The sequence below is a fragment of the Nymphaea colorata genome, chromosome 13, assembly GCF_008831285.2.
Source record: "Nymphaea colorata isolate Beijing-Zhang1983 chromosome 13, ASM883128v2, whole genome shotgun sequence".
NCBI lineage: Eukaryota > Viridiplantae > Streptophyta > Magnoliopsida > Nymphaeales > Nymphaeaceae > Nymphaea > Nymphaea colorata.
Genome location: NC_045150.1, coordinates 13163092 through 13177024, shown reverse-complemented (window position 1 = coordinate 13177024; position 13933 = coordinate 13163092). Strand labels below are relative to the sequence as shown.

At 37.4% G+C, this 13933-nt stretch overlaps 2 protein-coding genes across 2 annotated transcripts; both read right to left on the bottom strand.

Annotated features, from left to right (window-relative positions):
• Positions 1 to 3997: 3997 nt before the first annotated feature.
• Positions 3998 to 5872, bottom strand: LOC126410663 (disease resistance protein Roq1-like). The gene is made up of 2 exons (XM_050081121.1): positions 5060 to 5872; positions 3998 to 4843 (listed from the first exon to the last, which is right to left on the bottom strand). The coding sequence occupies exons 1-2, from the start codon at positions 5870 to 5872 to the stop codon at positions 3998 to 4000; spliced, it is 1659 nt and encodes a 552-aa protein (XP_049937078.1).
• Positions 5873 to 7680: 1808 nt separating this feature from the next.
• Positions 7681 to 13633, bottom strand: LOC126410662 (disease resistance protein Roq1-like). Its single transcript, XM_050081120.1, has 2 exons — positions 13386 to 13633; positions 7681 to 7885 (listed from the first exon to the last, which is right to left on the bottom strand). The coding sequence occupies exons 1-2, from the start codon at positions 13631 to 13633 to the stop codon at positions 7681 to 7683; spliced, it is 453 nt and encodes a 150-aa protein (XP_049937077.1).
• Between the last annotated feature and the right edge of the window lie 300 nt (positions 13634 to 13933).

Sequence of the window (13933 nt, the reverse complement as noted above, 5' to 3'; positions counted from 1 at the left end):
TTAACGACCTTTTTGACATAATTTTGTGAAGTCATGAAGAATCATACATGCATTTTATATGTTTTAAATTAACATTATTCATGTGGGGCCCTCAGGCTTGACCCAATTCAGACTATTCAGTCCCCAACAAATTGTGGGCCACACATCGTCCAATGTGACTGGCAAGGAGATGGAGACCATTTTCGACAGCAGTGAGTGACCTCATTGTATTTTCTACGAGTCACAGAGCATCCTTGTTCTTAAATCACTAAACGGTTGCCATTAACTTGACTTGACTTAGCTGGCCATCAACTTCAGCCCACTTGATCGAGCTAGCCTTGACCGATTCCGGTGAGTCATGCGTTCCATTTTATACTTATTTAACAGATGAAATTGGCAACTAGACCTCTCGAATGTGTACAACAAGACACATTGGCAATTCCTGTGCAGGGTGCTAAGATAGGTAAGATTTGATCACAGGTGCGTTGAATTGATTTATACTTACATCTCCATTGCTTCTCAAGGGGGTCGTTGATTCTTCGATTGCCGTAGAGGTTTTGGTCATGGTGATGTACTATCACCGTACTTGTTCATAGTGGTTATTAAGATGTTAATCAAAAAGCTGAAAAAGAAAGGGTCATAAATCTAATCTCTATCCAGTAGTAGCATCATAATTTTCTGCCGAACAAGAAACAAAGATGTGCTGCTTCCCCAATCTATCATAAACAAATCAAAGTAGAAGGTTGGCATCACGATCAACTCAGCAAAGTCCACAATCAATCCATTCAAGGTGTAGGGATGTCCCTCGTGGAGATTCAAACTTGTCCGGGATTGGACGTGAACACATTCCGTTGGATGCGGGCCTATGCATGCCGTCAATAACAACAAAAAGTATCGCGTGTATCTTAAAACATCGGCAAAATAAGCAAGAGACGCGTCTTGCTATAATCAGCCAATCAGGCCCTGATGAAGAGTACGATTAGACAGAAAATAAATTGAAAAAAATATGTTATAGAGGATTGAAGAAAGTGCATGATGCATAGAGCAAATTGAAGGCAGCACCTCAAATGCCATTGGTTTTCCCTCAAAATCGAAACCCTAAACTGTGTTTCTCCTTTTCAAACTAAAAAAAAAAAAATGGATGCCTTCTAAATTGTCTCCCTGTTGCTTGCTCCACGACACAATTATCTTCTCTCTCTGTCCCTCATCTTCTCACTCACTCGCTTCTCGTTCTCTCTCTGTTCTTCATTGGTTTCTTACACACACAAGAAGGTAGGAGGTGGCAGTAGGGATGAAAAGCCCTTTTCGACGGGAATAACAAAACTGACCGACCTTAAAATGATTTTTTTTCAAAAACAATGCCTAGTCCACCATTTTTAAAGAGTTTCTCTACCTTGTCATTACAATTTTTCTATATCACATAGTGCTCCGTTTGAAGGATAGTTTAAATCATCAATGTTTACAAGTCCTATTACTTTAAAGATTTAAACCACTGATATTTGGTACGGTTAAAACCCATTAGTTATAATTAATATAAGTATTAGGAAATATTGATATGTTTCTAATAGTTTTATGTTGTTTTGTTATTTATCCTTTATTTTTTTCTTTTAGATAGATATATTGTATACTTTCCATGATTCAATATGTTTTAAATTTTCTAATTTTAACAACTAAGATATATAGTTAAGTTATTAAATTAATGGCAAATAAAAAGTTTTTTTAATACATAACAATATTTAATACAAATATTGTTTAAAATTTTTCCTTAAAGTGGTTTACACAAGCCAATATAAGTCAATGCGTATTAGGTGACTTCAGGTCCAATATTTATTTTATAAATATTAAAAATATTGATTGGATATTACATGAAAAATAAGGTTGAATATTGTCCTTAATTTACATCCAACCCCATCAATAGTAAACCAGTCAAAGGTTGCAACCAATATATAACCAAAAGCAAACCGCATGGATCTCATGGTCGTTACCTCCTGTGCAATTCGATACGGAAATGGGTACCTTGGAAGTCGCTTTCCGCTCCGAACGTGATGTAGATCCTTCGGTATCCCTTCCCATCTCTTTGGGGTGAATAAGAGGTATTAATTCCCCCACCCGAAAAAGGGTCAAAGGTCCCTCCATTCTTTCTGTATTTGGGATTCTGAGTTGTGTCGGTGTCAGCGATAGCAACGGTGCACCCTTCAACTTGAATGTCGCGCCCTATCACTTTATGACACAGAAACATAACGCCCTTCCCACCTCTTACCCTGACTCCTTTCCCTTTATCATCCTCCAACTTTTGAGGGATGAAAGCTCCACGGCGGGCGATCCGTATCACCTCTTCCGGTTCAGTCTGTGCCTCATTACTTTCTGCCCATCTAAAGATTATCCTAGAATTATGATACCTCTCTGCCCTAAACTGGGTTACTCTATAAGACCGTGGCACGCGGCCCTGAACAAGAACAGTAGTGTAAGTGTTGGGGAGAGAAAAAGATACCGTCTCCGACCATGTCCATACCGACCATGACCATGTCCATACCAACCATGTCCATGTCCATAGTCCATGTGGAGATTTGGGTCGGGAATAATCAATCGGCTGTCCAGGAATGCTGAGATATTTGCAATGTTCGAATTTGGCCTCCTGGTACGTGCACATTTAAAATAAGATTAGATATAAACTATATACATGCACATTTAATATATATATATATATGTTGATATGAGTACATATAGACGCTAATCACCAATGGCGGAGCAAGCGTGGGGCAGGTGTGGGCACCTGCCCACGCCAGCCCAAGATAGCCCACGTGCAGACCACCATAACTCTGGCTTTTTACATGATTGCAAGGGAGAAATTATCCATGATAAGTTTAACGGAGTGGTGGTATACGAAAAACATTTGTTTCGTGCCTCATTTAATAAATCATGAGTTTAAATTAAAAAAGAAAAAGGTGAGACAAGAAGGCCACGTTCGGAGACGTCTAAGAATTTTCCTAAATGGTCTCGCACATCTTCACCGTGTGGCCTATTAGAAGCATGCATGCCGTCTATAATTTATTTGTCTTAACCACATTGGAAAATTATCAAGAATTGTCTTGAATATTTTAAATTTTTTAATTGTCTCGCACATCTTTACCATGTGGCCTACTTAGAAGAAATGCTTGACATATTTTGTCTTACCCACATTGGAAAATTATCTTTTCATGTACAAAATTTTTGTGAGATTCGGATTCCTTGTCGTAGATGATGTCTTACACTCTATCAGGGCTGGTACCAAACCAGTCTCCGGACTTTGCTTGTTCTGGCTAGGCTTGTAGAAGTGAGCCACGAGACCTACACGAGATTATTCGTAAAACATTTTAGCTGATTTTCTAAATTTGCATTTTCAATTAATTAAAATCACTTTTCTAATATTCAATAGTATTAATGTGAAAATAAATTTGTAAATCAGGTTATACAAGCCAAATAAAAGGCCAACACTTATTGGTCATGCTTAGCGTTTTAGCTGTTCGATTTAGGCTTTTTAGGCCTTGTCCGGACTATGCCGTTTTTTATTTTTTTTCTTCCTCCCAATAAGATATTTAAGTTTGAAGATGTGTCAGTCTCTTAAAAATTCTTTATTTTTAAGTAAGAATCTTAAATATTTATCCATATATATATATATATATATATATAAGTCCCCCACTAGCTTTGAGTATTTTTAATAAGTTAAGTCCCCCTCTAGCTTTGAGTATTTTAAATAAGTGCCCCCCGCCAGCCAAATTTTTCTGGCTCCGCCACTGCTAATCAGCCAATGTACATGTACAGAATTCAAGTGAACTGACCAACAAAGCAGTCCAAGCCAAGGTATTAATAAGACGACCCCAGAGAAAAAAAAAAAGAATTTTACTTTTTACTCTACTTTATTCTGGTCGATAAAACAGAATGCAGGCCAGCAAGAAGGATATGAAAACGATACTAAAGAAGTTACCTTCATCGTGTCATTCATGTCCCTTAGTGCTCGACAGCCGTCGAGAAATAGGGACTATAGGCGTCTCAGTTTGCTAAGGCCAGGAACATCCATCAGCTGGAAGCATCCGCTCAGACTTAAACGTCGCAGGGCTTGCAAATTTGAAATGTCTGGGATTGTCTTCAAATCGCAAAGGATGGCTTCCAACTCCTGCAGGTTTGTCAACAGGCCAACAAACTCCGGAAGTCTTTGCATATCCCCTGGGCCTAATTGGAGCACCTTTAAAGACGTCAACCTGCCAATCTCTTCTGGTAGTTCCTGTAGTGACCAACACCCTCTCAGGACGAGCTTCTCCAAAGAACTTAGGCGACAGATGCTATCAGGTGTTTTATTTAGAGAACGACAGTTTCCCAAGTTCAAGCGCGCCAACCTTTGGAGATCGCCGATCGATTCGTGGACTCGACCCAAGTTGGTGCACCCTTCAAATACCAATTTGGTTGCGTTTGGAATCAGCCTAAAATCAGGGGAGCTCTTGAGGTTCTGGCAATTCTTGAGAATAAGCACTTTCAATTGGCTGAACGTCCGCGAGTAGTTCACCTCTTGGGGGTGGAGGTAACGAAAAAACCACGTGTTAGTCACACTTGGACCTAGAAACTCCTCTATGATGCTCTCTGTCAGGTCGACCACTACAATGTTCATAACATCGAAGTCGATGATCGGCAATGATTTCAATGGACACTGCCACCACCTTAGGAACTTCAATGATTTGGGTAGATCCTGATACGAGCCCTCCATCCTGACGCAGCTTGTATCAAGTATTATCAGCTCATCCATGTTTCTAAAAGATATCTTGTTCAAAGGTGGAATATTATGCTGCCCGTCGTGACGGTGGAAAGTTATGGCTTCAACCTTCTCTGTTCCCTGAGGTAGGAAAGATCACCAGAAAGAAAGAAGAAAAATGAGCTCCTTGATAAAATGAAAACGTCGAAGCACTCCAAGTGATGTCGCATGATTTCTGCTAAAGCTTTCAGCCAAAAGAAGGTACAATTTAGATTTAGAGCTTTATGCAAACTATCATAAGGAATAGGAGATCAGCTATCGGAGTCTACCTTTGTTCGTGTAGAAGCTCACACTTACCTTTGTTCGTTGAAGCATTTGCGATGTTTCGTTATTTTTCCAAAACCTGGTTGCCACCGGCTCCTGCTTGACAATATTTCTTCCCATGTCTAGTATTTGATCATGCATTTCAAAGGTGCCATGCTCATCATTTATGCTGATTAGAAATTTACACTGCAACTCTTCAATTGCATCAGTTGGGTAAAGTCTGGAACCTTCCCACATGAGCATTGCGTATTGTTTCTTTTCTTTCCTCACTTCCCATCTCTCCAACTCCCCTGGGTAAGCTTGCTCCCAATCCTCCCAACCAATAAGAAAACATGCTATGTCCAAGAATATCCGCTGTTTTTTAGTATCAAGGCTGTCATAGCTTATTTTTAACCTAACATGGACTTCTTCATTTTGATCCCGTTTTAATTGCTCCAGCTTCGACTCCCATCCTTCAATGGATTTATTGTCAGAGAAGAGGCTCCCAAATATATGGAGGCACAGAGGTATCCCACCAGAAATTGACACAACTTTCTTCGACAATTCACCTCTCCAATCTGATTTTGGCTCGGGTTGCTTAAACGCATGCTGACTGAAAAGTTTAAGCGATTGGGCAGGATCCAATTCCAGAACCATATAGATGACCTTCTGTCGTCCCTTGGAGATGCTTTCATCTCTACAAGTGACAATGGTTATGCTTTCGCCACTGAACCAACCTGACTGGCTGCCGACCAGCGCATCGAGCTGGTCTTTATGATCAACATCGTCGAGAACTACAAGCACTTTCATGTCTCCAATTCTATTTCTGATCTTGGTGATGCTGTCGTCCTTGTCGTTTATTTGCATTTCTAATCTAAGGACATCACGAAGCAGCTACTCTTGCAAGCGAACGATTCCACTCTTCTGCTTTGATACTTCGCGGACATTTGCAAGGAAGCTGCACTTCTCGAAGCTGGAACAGTTCTCGAAACTGGAACAGTTCTCATTGTGCTGCTTTAATAATCTGTTGTAGACTGCTTTGGCAAGGGTTGTCTTCCCGATGCCGCCTATCCCACAAATCCCAACCATTCTAACTTTCCTATCCAACCGTTCGATCACCTCATTTACGCAAGAATTAAGATATGTAGGATAGCGCACATGAGCTGGTATTTAGGGTTCACTTCCTCCATAATCCTTTTCAAAATGCACTTTATAAGATCTGTTTCGTGCCTACAATGAATTAATAAATAATAGGCCACCAATAATTAGTGAAAGAAAGTTCATCCATACGAGTCCGATTTTACTGAAGCTAAATATTGAAATAATTTTAAAAGGAAAGAACAACATTATTATATATATATATATATATTATTATATATATATATATATATATATATATATACGTCATAGCCATAAATAATGTCTGATAAGGTTTTTCTCGAGTATAACATGGCGAGCTTGAAAAAAATGATAAAAATATAATAAATTTTTAAAAATGTAAAAAAAACTAAAAATGAAGAAAAAATTAAATAAGTGAAAAACTAATAACACAAACATCAAAAGATAAGTAGATTTGCAACAAATAAAAAATAAAAAATAAAAAAACTGTTTGGAATTAAAAAATAAAAAAATGAAAGAACGTGTTTTTTTCGTTTTTAACGTTTTTTCAAAAAAATGCATTTTTTAGTTTTATACAGCTAATTAATTTATCGCATTTTTTGAAAAAACTGCATTTTTCGTGATTATGATATATATATATATATATATATATATATATATATATATATATATATATATATGTTATATGTGTGTGTGTGTGTGTGTTGGTGTGGGTGTGTTTGGGGTTCGAGACTGAGGGGAGAGCTCGAGTAAGTACTGCGTAGGTTTATGAAAAAGTTGAGAACATAAACAACATTTTGAGTATTTATCAAAATAAAGCAATCCTCGCGTTATTTACACATGGATTGCTTATTAAAATTATTCTGATGCTTTCTTACATGACAAATCCTCTACGCAAACCCACCTACGCACAGCGATCAAAGGTGATCAACTTAATGCAATGTGAAAAAAAAATAGCAAAAATATTTTTTATGGATTTATCAAAAAATTAAATATTTATTGTGACTGAAAACTAAGTTCTGAAAATTCAATAGTAATTACTTTAGTGCACGACGGGTTATTAGTTCAAGACTCTGAAACCAAATCCAAAACTTGCTCTTATGAACTTATCAATAAAATCAGATATTTTATTTTTGCTAAAAACATCTAGAACATTCAATCTAATAATTGGTTATAAATAAGAGGAGACGTAATTCTTAAATATACTTCATTATTTACAGAGAGTGAAAGCCAAACAAACCAAATAATTTTTCCCTCTCCCTCTCTTATATATATATATATATATATATATCTGTGTGTGTGTGTGTGTGTGTGTGTGTGTGTGTGTGTGACAGATCTTGTAAAGTTTTCTTAGTTGCTAGAATGAAAAAAAAAAAAAAAAGATATTATCTCAATGATAAGATGAGACGGGTAGGCCTGGATTCTTGCTGTAATGAAAATTAAACCTTGTTCAGAGTAAGAGACCCCAAGGAGAGATGGGCACGGCGATGAACAAAGCTCATTGTCGTTTACACCGGGTCAGAAATTTCAACAGGAAATGGAACCTAGTCTAAAAACTAGAGTTGGCTGAGAGCATACTCATTTGCATCCTTTAGGTTGAACCCCAATATCTTTCCAACCTCACGCAAAACATTTTTCCAGTTGCTCATCTCTTCCTTTAGCTTCTCATTTTTTTCATGCTTCTGGAACGCTGGCAGAAAGAGACCTTCCTGCTTCTCAACAACGGAAGGTTCGACACCGAAGAATACAGGAATGATGAGCCTGTTAGAATTTATAATATAAGTATACATACATGTTTTTGTATCTACTATCATATATCTTAAACTCCTAGCAGTTTGATGTATGATTTGTATATATAAATGTATGTGTGTATGCATAGGACTTTTTGTAACTTTTTGTATTTATTTTGTCTTTATTTTTCATGCCTTTTTCTAAACCTTTTTCTTTTCCTTTTTTTATTAAGAAAGGAAGTAGCTGTTGGGAGTTCCCAACGGCTAGAAATCTAGCTGTTGGGAGCCCCAACAGCCACTTCCTCTTCCTCTTTTCTTCCTCCTTTCTTATATACTTCCTCTATAAATAGGGCACTTGGGACCTTTGTTCTTTGAAGGCTTTTTGGCCTCTCTTGTGTATTCTTCTCTTGAGATTAATATATTTGGTATCTTCTCCTCAAGTTTGAGGTTTGGCTTTGCATTATCTATTGAAGTTGTTGGGATCTTCAAGAGTGTATCTCTTGAAGCATTTGTATTCTCGAATTTGGGCTGATTTACATGGTATCAGGGCAAGGTTGTGGCTCCTTGTCGTGCTGTTTTTTTTTTCAAGACTTGAAGATTCAGCTATTACTCTTTCTTTGGAGCTGTGAAGCACTCCAAGTGTTCGATGTATTGTCGGCTGTCATTTAACTCAAACACAAGAGGGTTTTGTTTGCTGACCTCTTTTGGTGATATTTGTGACGGGATCAAGCTTCCTTGAGGTGAAGATTGAAGCAGTTTTTGGCACATCAAAAGCTTCTTTTTTTTTGTGGCTGTTTTTCATCCTAGCACTACCTCAACGTCTCCTCTACAAGGTACACATTATGGATGAAAGAAATTCTTCTACTCCTCTCCCTAAACTTACTTCATCAAACTATGTTTCTTGGGCAAAAACTATGGAACATTTCATTAGAAGTAAAGGCTTATGGGGACTTGTTGATGGATCTAAAAGTGAACCTCAATTAGTCCTAACCAAAACCATAGATGGTAAAGCCCAAGAACTAGATGGAGTGGAAAAAGACAAGGTCATGAGTGAATACGAGAGAAAATGGGAAGAGTGGAAGATAGGACATCACAAGATTATCACTTGGATTATTGCTTGTGTTGATACTACAACTATGGGCCAAATAGCAAAACATAATTTTGCTCATGATGTTTGGGATTTCCTCAAGAAAACCGACACTATGAAAGATGTGGCTTACATGTGCAATCTTCAAATGAAGATTGCAAGTCTCCAACAAGGGGATAAGTCCATTAAGCAATACGTTGGAGAAATGGAGCAATTATGGGAAGAACTTGCCCTATTTGAACCCGAATGGTATGATCCAAGAGACATTGGAGTGAGGGAAAAACAAATCCAAAGGGAAAAATTTTATAAATTCATTCTTGGTCTTAGACCGGAATATGATGGAGTCAAAACTTCCTTGCTTCATAGACATAAGGTGCCATCTATGAATGAAGCCATAGCCGAGCTTCAAATGGAGGAGAATAGACTCAATTTTTGTAAAGAAAAGAGTGAAAGTGTCCTTGCTACTTCAAGACCCGGCGCTCATATGAGAACTTATAGACCTCCTCATTTTAATCGAAATTATGAGAATAATGGCAACAAGAAGATTATATGTTTCCATTGTCAAGAAGAAGGACACACTAAACCTAGGTGTCCTAAATTGAGGAGATTTGACAAAAAGACAAGTGTGGCTGGGACAATGTATGAAGAAAGCAATCGATTTGACCTAGACAAGCTTATTGATGCTCTTCAACCACTACTCAAAGGGAAATGGACTTCTCCAACTTCCGAAGCAACGATAGCATCTACATCTTCAAGTAAGTACTCTTGGATTCTTGATTCTGGAGCTTCTTTTCATATGACCCCTTGTAGTTCATTACTTACCGAATGCACTAAGGAGGAATCGTGCCCTTTTGTTAAAACCGCCGATGGAACTCCTCTTGAAATCAGATGTGTTGGGAATATTGATCAAAATTTTGCTTCAAAAGTTTTCAAAATACCAAAAGTTAGATTCATTCCCAAACTTAACTTAAATCTCTTGTCGGTTTCTCAAATAACAAATCATGGATGTGATATTGTCTTCTCACAAAATAATTTTTTGATACAGGACCATCTTTCCAAGAAGACGATTGGGGAAGGTTCTAGGAAAGATGATCTCTACTATGTTGATTATTTGGATCTTTCCAACCCAACTTGCAATGTAGTCAAGAAGAGTGACATCCAAATTTGGCATCAAAGACTTGGACATTCAAGTTTAGGAAAAATGTCTTGTATCCCTTTTTTGGAAGAGAAATGTAAAGAAATGATCTCATGTGATGATTGTATTAAAGCCAAAATTAAGGCTTTACCTTTTGGAAATAGAAATTTTGTTGCAAAAGCACCTTTTGAATTAGTGCATTCGGATGTATGGGGTCCCGCTCCTATTATGTCTAAAGGTGGTTTACTTTATTATGTCATTTTTGTAGATGATTACTCTCGTTATGCTTGGGTTTACTTTCTTAAACGCAAATCGGAAGTCTTTTTGAATTTCAAAAACTTTTACAACATGATCAAAACTCAATTTGATGCAAACCTTAAAATTTTTAGAAGTGATTCCGGAGGAGAATTCATTTCCAATGAATTCGAAGAATTCCTAAAGGAAAAGGGAGTTATACACCAAAAGTCTTGTCCCAAAACCCCCAAACAAAACGGAATCGCCGAAAGAAAACATAGACATATTCTTGAAACAACAAGAGCTCTCCTTATATCAAAAAATGTTCCAAAAAATTTTTGGGCTGAAGCAATTCTTACATCAATTTACTTGATTAATAGAATGCCCTCTAAAATTTTAGAAAATATTTCACCTTTTCAAAAACTTTTTAATTTGGAGCCAATTTATAAAAGATTCAAAGTCTTTGGTTGCAAATGTTATATTTTAAATGACAAAAATGATAAACTTTCATCTAGGGCTATTCAATGTGTCTTTATTGGCTATTCCGAAACTCAAAAAGGATATAGATGCTATGATATTGAAAAAGATAAGGTCTATGTTTCTAGAAATGTGATTTTTTTAGAAGAAGAAAATGGCTTTAATGAAAATAAACCCAAGCATGAAGATGAATATTCCTTTTTATGGATAAAAGATGATGATTATGATAATGATGATGATGATGTTTTGCACTCTTCATACGATGATGCTCTAAATGAGGTTGATAGCACTTCTTTTAATAGACCACCACCAAGGGATGTAATAGTTTATGAGAGAAGGTCTCAACAAAACATCCAAGAGTCTCAACCTACTCTTAGGAGATCTGAAAGAGATATTCATCCACCTCAAAAATTTGTCTCCTACGAGTCTTTTTCTCCAAAACATAGAGCTTGCTTATTAGCTATTCACTCTCTTGATGAACCTTCATCCTATGTTGAAGCCAAAACTAACCCACTTTGGGTTGAAGCCATGAACAATGAACTTAAAGCCCTTGATGATAATAAAACTTGGGACATTGTGTCTCTTCCTATCGGGAAAAAGACAATAGTAGGTGGGTTTACAAAATCAAAACTAGAAGTGATGGATCTATTGAAAGGTATAAAGCTAGACTTGTTGCCAAAGGATATGCCCAAGAATATGGGATTGATTACGAAGAAACTTTTGCCCCTGTCGCTCGTATGACTCTGTTAGAGCTCTTATTGCTGTGCTTCTATTAAACAATGGTCCATATATCAATTGGATGTCAAAAATGATTTTTTGAATGGTTACTTAAATGAGGAGGTATACATAGACTCACTCCCTGGGATAGATGTACCTAAAGGCAAAGTTCTTTATCTCAGAAAGGCATTGTATGGTTTGAAACAAGCTCCAAAAGCTTGGTTTGATATGTTTAGCAATGTTATGTTTAAACAAGGTTTTAAATCATGTTTTTCTGACACAGCTATGTTTGTTAAAAAGACAACTATAGGTACAATTGTGTTGCTTTTATATGTAGATGATATGATTATTACAGGTAATGATGCCAACGGAATTATGCAGGTAAAAACTTTCCTTAAGAATGAATTTGAAATGACTGATTTGGGTAAACTAACATATTTCCTTGGTATTGAAGTTGCTTATAGTAGAAGAGGATACTTGCTCTCACAAATGAAGTTTGCCAATAACATTATAAGCAGATCAGGAATCACTGATGACAAGGTAGTGGACACTCCTGAAGCTTTAGGAGTAAAGATGAAGATTGATGATGGAGAAATTCTAGAAAATCCCACCCCCTTTCGTCAATTGGTGGGAGCTCTCACATATTTATCCATCACAAGGCTTAACATATCACAGGCTGTACATGTTATAAGTCAGTTTCAACAAAGACCCACTTCATTACACATGGGAGCTGCATTGAGGATTGTTCGATATGTCAAACACACTATCACTAAGGGACTTTTTCTATCCTCCTCATCAAACTTGAATATGATTGCTTATACTGATGCTGATTGGGGTGGAGATCCTAATAATAGGCATTCCACCACCGGTTTTTGTGTTTTTCTAGGTGACTCTCTCATTTCATGGAGATGCAAAAAACAACATAAAGTCTCTTTATCTTCAACTGAAGCAGAGTATCGTGCAATGGCTACCACCACCATGGAGATTGTATGGTTGAAAAGCTTATTGAAGGACATTGGAATTGACCTCAATGAAGCCACCAAGCTCTGCTGCGACAACAAAAGTGCCATCTATATTGCTAGCAATCACACTTTTCATGAAAGGACAAAACATATTGAAATGGATTGTCACTATGTGAGAGAGGAATATCTTAGCCGAACAATTGATCTATCTTTTGTCCCTTCTGAATATCAACTTGGAGATTTCTTCACCAAAGCACTGGCTTCCGCAAGATTCCAGTTTCTTCTTGGCAAACTTTCGGTGATTACACCGTAAGTTTGAGGGGGGTGTTAGAATTTATAATGTAAGTATACATACATGTTTTTGTATCTACTATCATATATCTTAAACTCCTAGCAGTTTGATGTATGATTTGTATATATAAATGTATGTGTGTATGCATAGGACTTTTTGTAACTTTTTGTATTTATTTTGTCTTTATTTTTCATGCCTTTTTCTAAACCTTTTTCTTTTCCTTTTTTTATTAAGAAAGGAAGTAGCTGTTGGGAGCCCCAACAGCCACTTCCTCTTCCTCTTTTCTTCCTCCTTTCTTATATACTTCCTCTATAAATAGGGCACTTGGGACCTTTGTTCTTTGAAGGCTTTTTGGCCTCTCTTGTGTATTCTTCTCTTGAGTTTAATATATTTGGTATCTTCTCCTCAAGTTTGAGGTTTGGCTTTGCATTATCTATTGAAGTTGTTGGGATCTTCAAGAGTGTATCTCTTGAAGCATTTGTATTCTCGAATTTGGGCTGATTTACAGAGCCTCCTTCGGTCCGCCCTCCTGTACTCCACCATCTTGGTAATCTCTCTCAAACACGACTTGGAATCAGCTAACCCTTAGAGATGATGGCCACAAACATCCTCGACCTTTCTATATACCCAGAAAAGTTATTCACGCTTTCACCTTTCTCCAAATTCACGTTATCTATGAAAGTAGAGATGCCCCTTGTTACCAAGGCATCATAAAGATGGCCAATGAATCCCTTGCGAGTGTCGGCCCCTCTAAAACTTAAGAAAACATCAAATTTCTGTCCATCGTCTCCTTGAGAAGCTTGCCAGGATCCCTCTGTTCCATCGGCACCACAACCATGAAAGCAGACGCCTTTCTCTTCAGTAGCCCCCTCCATTGTGTCCGATTGGGAAATAGATTAGAATGTTCCCAAAGAAACAATGAGAAAGCGTGCCACAACTGATCAAAAACAGAAAGAGAACATCGGGTGTGGCCGAATGTGGAAATACGAGCCGCCCTCCCCCTTAGAACATTGCCAATGGTAAGGACCTTCTATGATTACCTCCGCACCAGCCACCTACCTCAATTAAGTCAAGGCCTCCAAAGCAAAGAAAACGACATCATGGAGGTGGTCCACATCTTGCCTTCTTTTTTCATTTTATCACTTTAACAAGGACATTCTACTCATTTTATCAAG

What these genes read in the sequence shown, in the direction of transcription:
- LOC126410663 (XM_050081121.1), bottom strand. Translation starts at nt 5,872, where the DNA reads ATGCAAATAAACGACAAGGACGACAGCATCACCAAGATCAGAAATAGA. An exon ending in AAATGCTTCAACGAACAAAG is followed by an intron (nt 4,844 to 5,059) that starts GTAAGTGTGAGC and finishes TTCCTACCTCAG; the next exon opens with GGAACAGAGAAGGTTGAAGC.
- LOC126410662 (XM_050081120.1), bottom strand. Translation starts at nt 13,633, where the DNA reads ATGGAGGGGGCTACTGAAGAGAAAGGCGTCTGCTTTCATGGTTGTGGT. An exon ending in AGCGTGAATAACTTTTCTGG is followed by an intron (nt 7,886 to 13,385) that starts GTATATAGAAAG and finishes AAATTCTAACAG; the next exon opens with GCTCATCATTCCTGTATTCT.